Here is a 6,479-nt window from a genome sequence, read left to right as displayed (position 1 = left end):
TGTTTGTTGGGCGGCTGAAATCTGCAGCGGCTGCTCTTTTGACATAACAGCCAGTAATGCCAGATTTCAGATTAGCCAGTGAACCTTTTCAGTTGACGATGTGCAATTTTAATTTGAGAATTTTGATTATTTTCAATAAAATAATAATATCATATTATACGTAGCTTTTCAGAAATACTCATTTTACACAAATATTATGTTAAATCTTGTCCAATTTGGAACAGTATACAAGTGAGGTCGAGGACTTCACTTAAAGTGATGCTACCGTTTTAAATATTAAAAAAATATTCTGCTGTTTTATGATATCTGGCATCTCTGGTATATATAGTAAATAAATAGTAGTAAATAAAGTGCGAAATAAGGAAACGGGAAACAGTCAGTCATCGTTGTGTAAGATCAAAACAACGCACTCGTAAAGAATATAATTTTATGTTACTTGCAATAAGCAAAGTTTTCATTATTGAATGCTTAAATTTACCATATTTAGTGGTTCTCCAGACGCACTCGTAATATGTTGTCCTTTTTTCGTAAGAAAGCAGACGACGTGAGCGAAGCTTCAAGCTCACGCACCGAAAGCCTCAATCGGGAAGTCGCACAATCTCCTTCGTTATCGCAGCTTGGTTACCGCGATGCTAACGACCTAAAGGAAACCATTTATGGTGGGTTGATTCGTGAAATGTGATTCTGTGCTATTGATTATAACATTGATTGTTGATTAGATTTTCTGCGAACTATACGGGATCCCGAAAAGCCCAATACCCTGGAGGATTTAAAAGTGGTGTACGAGGATGGTATCTTCGTGCAAGGTCCGACCGAAGGTAATGTTTATGTAGTTCGAATCGAATTCAATCCAACCGTGCCACACTGCTCACTGGCTACGCTCATTGGATTGTGCATCAGGATTAAGGTACAACGGAGTCTAAATCATAATCTGAAGCTGGACATCTACATCAAGAAAGGCGCACACTCGACGGAAGACGAAAGTAAGTTCTTATCTTCTTTGGTGGTGTTATGATTGTCATGCTATTACCACAGCAGATGTTGCGGTGAGCTAAAAAGATGATAATTTTCCTAGTCATAATGGACTCTCATTGTACTCTATTCATAACAGTTAACAAGCAGATCAACGATAAAGAACGAATAGCGGCTGCAATGGAAAATCCAAATTTAAGGCAATTGGTCGAGAATTGCATCAAAGAGGAGGATTAAGTCATCTGGGCGGTGTTTGTGTGTGCTCTCGTAGCTGGAACTAAGGGCTTTGTTACACTACTCTAGTTAAGTAACTTGAATTTACTCGACTGCGCTATTGCAATAGGGCTCCAAATTAAAGCAAATTTGCTGGTCGTTGTGATGCGACAAGGGAGCTTTTCAAAGCAACCTCTACCTATAAGTACTGGAACAAAACGGTATATTTTATAGCAATGTTTTAGGATGCAATAAATGATAAAATTTCATAAACTTTTTTTATCTACATATTTAAGTCTTGGCGCTTTTGTTTACAGTACATACATCGATTTAGATTCTCGAAATAAATTAATTATTTTCCAAAAGTGGAAAAGCACCAAACAGAAAGCTTTACATGGAAAGTTTTAACAGAACACGGTTTATTGCATTTCGGATAACAAACTTTAAACGAAGATTTTCTGCTTTCGCTGTATTTTGAAACAAACAAAATCTCGAAACGTCACAGACGACGAGATCTTGCATTTTCTAGATCAACAAGTTTATATCATCTGACAATCATTCTTCTTTAGTATAAATCAAAAATTCATATTTTTGGTGAATAGTGGAGCGTGAAGTTTGCAACCGATTGCTCAAAACTATTTTCCTGATCAGGATTCACGCACACTTTCCGGTGACATTTCAAGGTTTACAATCTTCTTATTACGTTTTCTTTCTTCTGTATCTACTAAACTTTACGCCGTAATAGCTGGATCAAAAAAGAAACTGAACCACTCTAAATGGCTACATTATTGGCTGATCTTTCTGAAAAATCAGGACAATGTAAACCGGCAAAAAGTGCGCGCTTTCTTCCTACCGGTTCCAGAAAGTTTCGCTAACAAAGAGCCGAGCGAGTACAGATGCCTTCCTGTCATATTACAAAAAATCTTCAAAAGCAATATCAAGAGCAGCTTTGGAAAATCCTTTAAAAGGCTCTAATAATTGTAAATAAAAAGGTTGCGATTACAATACTGTAATGATTTGTAAGGTAAAATAAAGACATTTTTAAAAAGATTAGTTTACAACTAATATCACCCCTAATTAGTGTCTATGTTGGCAGAAAACTAAACTAAAAGAAGGAAACGGAAACTTCTGATCTTTGATGGCTTCGATTGCGCTGACTATCCTAGCAATGTTTATATCTGATAACTCGCATTTGCGATAGAAAATTCGGTTCTTACTTCAGGACGTTAACTAATTCAGATGAATCCTTACTCTGACTAAAATTAATAAACGGTGCTTTGTGCCATGAAATTGAAACAACCGCGCTGCGTTTGTATTCCTAGGCGCCGGTCTGAATCATGGACGATTCATTGAAGTTTTGACCGTTCTGTTTGTTTGGATTGTTCCGCCGGCGCCTTTGTTGGCGTTGCTTTTTGCCTCCGTTTGGTGAATTGGGCACTTGGGCCATGTTCTTATTATTAGAATTGTTATTGTCGTTAACGTTGCTATTTACATTGTTAGAAATATTGTTGTTGCTATTGCGCCTAGCCATCGGTTTACGGTTTTCCTTATTAATGGTATTATTGTTGGTGAAATTTCCACCACTTGTGTTCGCTGCATTGCCATCCTTGTTGGCGAAGAACAAACGGCCTGCGGGGATTATATACGTCAGTTGGTTATGCTATATTGAAGCAATGAACTTAATCCTTCGCTGAAGGATAAAATCTTGTAAATATCATGAATTTTGTCATACTTACCACCTCGGGATGACCGATGGCGAACACGCTTTACAACTGGCTTCAGTTGTTGCTTTTCTGGATCGAAATGGCAATCGAGCAATTCTATCAGCTCGTTGCGCTCATCTTCCTTCAGCTCCGTGATCTTAGAAATTACCTCCTCTAAACCTTCACGTTTCTGGTCGGTCCACATCTGCATCAACGATGCGAAATCGTGTCCATATTCAGCTAACACACGCCGATATGTGACTGCTTTTACTCTGCAAATCAAAACAGCTCATTTAGTGTATCTCTTTTTGATGATTTTGGATTATCACTAACCTATGGTAGATAGTTGTCTTGAAATACTGGAGAAACACTGGTCGAAGCGAATTCTGACGTAACAAAATTTTCTCCTGTTCATCTAGTTCAGATATCTCGCACGTGATCGGCGATGCAAGTTCACATAAAACAGTACACATATGTTCCCTTTCGGCCTCGGTAGTAGGACGTGAACGGGGCTGTGGCTCCGGTACGGTTATCAAATGTCCAGTAACAGCATCCACGTCGGTCGAGTTGAGCAAATTCTCATCTTCCGTACTGTGGTTGCCGTCCGCTTCACTGGAAGCGCTTCCGTCACGTTTAATAATTCCAGTAGCATCGGCATCAGCGCATTCACCATCCTGTTCGGCATCGTTCACTGCTTTGGGTCCTTCAGACTGTTCTGTCGAAATCATCGCATGACATACATCTTCAGCTGGAACCTTGCTGTCGTCTATTGTAATAAAACAATGAATTATAACCCCATGGAACAAAGCAACCGTAACAAAATGGCGTTAACATACCTTTAGATAGACGTCGCGTAAGCTGGTAAGCCAGTCGAGCTCGATAGGCAGCATTCCCTTCGAAGCCATCCTTTGCTTCATCTGCATCGAGTACCAGATTGGCCAACTGACGAATCGAGAAGTACTTGATAGTCTTGCTACACTTTTCTTCGGCCAGCTTGAACCCGTTAGCAAAAGATTTAACCGTTGCAGCGAACCGGTCCAACAGGTTGTATTTCTTCAATGCCTCGATTACCATGTACGGTACAAACTTGCGCTGTTCATGATAGATTAGCACCACGCCGTCCGATCCCGGATCCTGTGAGCGACGTTCCTCCAGCCAGAGAATGAACTCATTCAAAGCTGAAACTTCGGTTTTTGTTTTGACCACTCGATAGGTCTGCATGCTCTTTAGCATGCGGAAAAATCCAACCGTTATAACACGAACCTGGTGACGCTGACGAGCGGCCGGATTTAGATTCATAAGTGGCATTATGTACTGGGAGTACTGATGCTCCGGTGTGTAAGCGGAAATCTGAACAATCTCATCGATTAACCTACGACCAGTCGTATCGATGTCGATGCCGATAAGTGTATATTTCCCATTCGGAAGCGGATTAGTGTTTATCGATGTATCCGTTCGATCAAACTTTGATGAGAGGGTTCCGGCAGGGCATGCTTCGCAATCCTCCGTTTCGCTCTCTTCAAGCTGCTGGTCGTTTTCATATTCCAGCCTACTTTCGTCTATTCCTCCGGTCACCATTTTGTCTATTGAGGTTGCTATTGAAAGTCGCCATTTTGCATGAACAATAATTAAATTTTTATTGAAGTAGAAAATAGGACAAATCAACTTACCAAATTATAACTTTTATGCACAAGTAGCTAACAAATCAGTTCTGATTTTCGCGAGCTGTTCGATCAGCTTATTATGCACGGTTTGCAACCAATGAAATTTGCAATGACAGTTGATAAATTTAAAGTCACGTGGCTCTAAGAGCAGTTCACTGTGATGTCGATAGTTTGCTTGGTAATGATAAAGTGAAAGCTGAAAGGATCAGATGGACAACGGCTACCACAGAAGGCTTTTCGTGCAAACCGTTAGCCGATCATTTCTCGGGTCGCCGCGCTTTGTATTTAAATTCGGCTCGGCTGCCGACTCGTTCGGTTCGCACGTTTAACGGTTGCTACAACAGGACAACAGCAACAGCTGAAAAGGGCAGGGCCGAATCAGGTTGCAGGGTTGCAGCACGCAGAAAGCAGTTACGTGAAGTATACTCTTATATGAGTTTACCTGTAAATTTGTTGGATTTAGCCTAAACTTGATTGAAACTACGCAAAATGTCCCCAAACTGGTACAAACTCAGATTTTAAGTAAAAAATTCAATCAATTTTGTAAACTTGCTGCCAATAATTGAATTATTGGACTAATAACACAGTTTCGTTTTCCTCTTACCAACTTTTTAGTTAATAAACTACTCAGAGTTGGTACACTTTAAGACTATTTTTAACAGTTTTAACCAAGTTTTAGCCGCGGGGTAAATCACTTCCTGCATGAATATTCAAAGCAAAGCAAAGCCTAGGTGCTACATTCCGCTATCGAAACTTGACCTTCTGTTTTTATACGACAGACTTCGCAGCCAGCTGTTAGAGTACAGGACAATTTATGGGTGGAATATATATTTGCACTGCGATACGTACCAACATTGATGATGTCAAGGAAGAATGTTCCATTAAAGTAGAACGTGGGCGATTTTATTTCCTCTATGGTGCGCTGATAAGATGATAAAAGTGATTTTGTGGGCAACCGTTTAGTTTGTTCAGCTAAATTTCTGCATCACAACTTCGAACCCACAAAGTAGAGCGATTTACTGCTCTATATACCATATGCCATATGGTAAGCCCTTATTTTGTTGCGTAGATCCGTAATTTTTTGTTATTTGTAACTTTTTGTTTTCACAGGGCGGGTCGTTGAGCCTTTCCAACTTCCTCTTTTGTTATAGAGTTTTCGGGCTTATAGAGTGTCTCATGTGGGTACGAGGACGACGATTGGCCACCTCACTCAAACATGGTGTTGCGGATAGTTAAACACCGTTTTGCCTTTCTACTATATAAGTATATAGTATAAAGGTATAGAAATCACTTGGAAAACCGGAAATGGAAAGAAGGTCCTGCGGGCCGAATGTTATATACCATTCGACTCAGTTTCGAAAACTGAGCATTTTCTGTGTGTGTGTATGTATGTGTGTGTGTGTGTGTGTGTGTGTGTATGTAACGCTTTTCAATCTCACTCACTTTTCTCGGAGATGGCTGGATCGATTTTAATGTTCTTAGTGTCAAATGAAAGGTCTAGGTGTCCCATTGGTCGCTATTGAATTTCATACTGATCGGACTTTTAGTTCAAAAGTTATGTATAAAAATACGAAAAATATGGGACTTCATTATCTTATAGGTCTCTTTACCGAATTGAACAAAATTGATTGCATATGAAAGAGGAGCCTTGCAAACCCTTAACTTCCAAATTTCATGACGATTGGACTTGTAGTTTGAAAGTTACATAAAGAAATGTGAAAAAATAGTATTTAAAACATGTTTATGTAACATATAAGCATTAATTTAATGAAAAACATCACACATTTTATTATTATTTGAAAATTACTGCTGAGATCTATCAAATGAAACCGAGTTATTTAAAATCGGATGCTTCATTCAAAAGTTATTCAAACTTTAACACTTAAGCACCGTATATTAAACCGTTAAAACGTGTGAAATCAAAACA

General features: G+C 39.3%; 2 protein-coding genes across 2 annotated transcripts; one reads left to right on the top strand and one right to left on the bottom strand.

Moving 5' to 3' along the window:
• The first annotated feature begins 385 nt into the window (after positions 1-385).
• LOC128738632 (MIP18 family protein galla-1) lies at positions 386-1,565 on the top strand. The gene is made up of 3 exons (XM_053833921.1): positions 386-659; positions 720-983; positions 1,112-1,565. Exons 1-3 carry the CDS (start codon positions 512-514, stop codon positions 1,207-1,209), a joined length of 510 nt encoding a protein of 169 aa, XP_053689896.1. The 5' UTR covers positions 386-511; the 3' UTR covers positions 1,210-1,565.
• Positions 1,566-2,503: 938 nt separating this feature from the next.
• On the bottom strand, positions 2,504-4,466 carry LOC128736397 (maternal protein exuperantia). The gene is made up of 4 exons (XM_053830878.1): positions 3,725-4,466; positions 3,222-3,654; positions 2,925-3,160; positions 2,504-2,814 (listed from the first exon to the last, which is right to left on the bottom strand). The coding sequence occupies exons 1-4, from the start codon at positions 4,464-4,466 to the stop codon at positions 2,504-2,506; spliced, it is 1,722 nt and encodes a 573-aa protein (XP_053686853.1).
• Positions 4,467-6,479: the final 2,013 nt, after the last annotated feature.

The sequence above is a fragment of the Sabethes cyaneus genome, chromosome 2 (assembly GCF_943734655.1).
Source record: "Sabethes cyaneus chromosome 2, idSabCyanKW18_F2, whole genome shotgun sequence".
NCBI classification, from domain to species: domain Eukaryota; kingdom Metazoa; phylum Arthropoda; class Insecta; order Diptera; family Culicidae; genus Sabethes; species Sabethes cyaneus.
Note: the sequence above shows the minus strand (reverse complement) of the source record. Positions and strands in the feature narration are given on the sequence as shown.

What these genes read in the sequence shown, in the direction of transcription:
- LOC128738632 (XM_053833921.1), top strand. Translation starts at nt 512, where the DNA reads ATGTTGTCCTTTTTTCGTAAGAAAGCAGACGACGTGAGCGAAGCTTCA. An exon ending in CCTAAAGGAAACCATTTATG is followed by an intron (nt 660 to 719) that starts GTGGGTTGATTC and finishes ATTGTTGATTAG; the next exon opens with ATTTTCTGCGAACTATACGG. An exon ending in ACACTCGACGGAAGACGAAA is followed by an intron (nt 984 to 1,111) that starts GTAAGTTCTTAT and finishes TATTCATAACAG; the next exon opens with TTAACAAGCAGATCAACGAT.
- LOC128736397 (XM_053830878.1), bottom strand. Translation starts at nt 4,466, where the DNA reads ATGGTGACCGGAGGAATAGACGAAAGTAGGCTGGAATATGAAAACGAC. An exon ending in TACGCGACGTCTATCTAAAG is followed by an intron (nt 3,655 to 3,724) that starts GTATGTTAACGC and finishes TTATTACAATAG; the next exon opens with ACGACAGCAAGGTTCCAGCT. An exon ending in AAGACAACTATCTACCATAG is followed by an intron (nt 3,161 to 3,221) that starts GTTAGTGATAAT and finishes TTTGATTTGCAG; the next exon opens with AGTAAAAGCAGTCACATATC.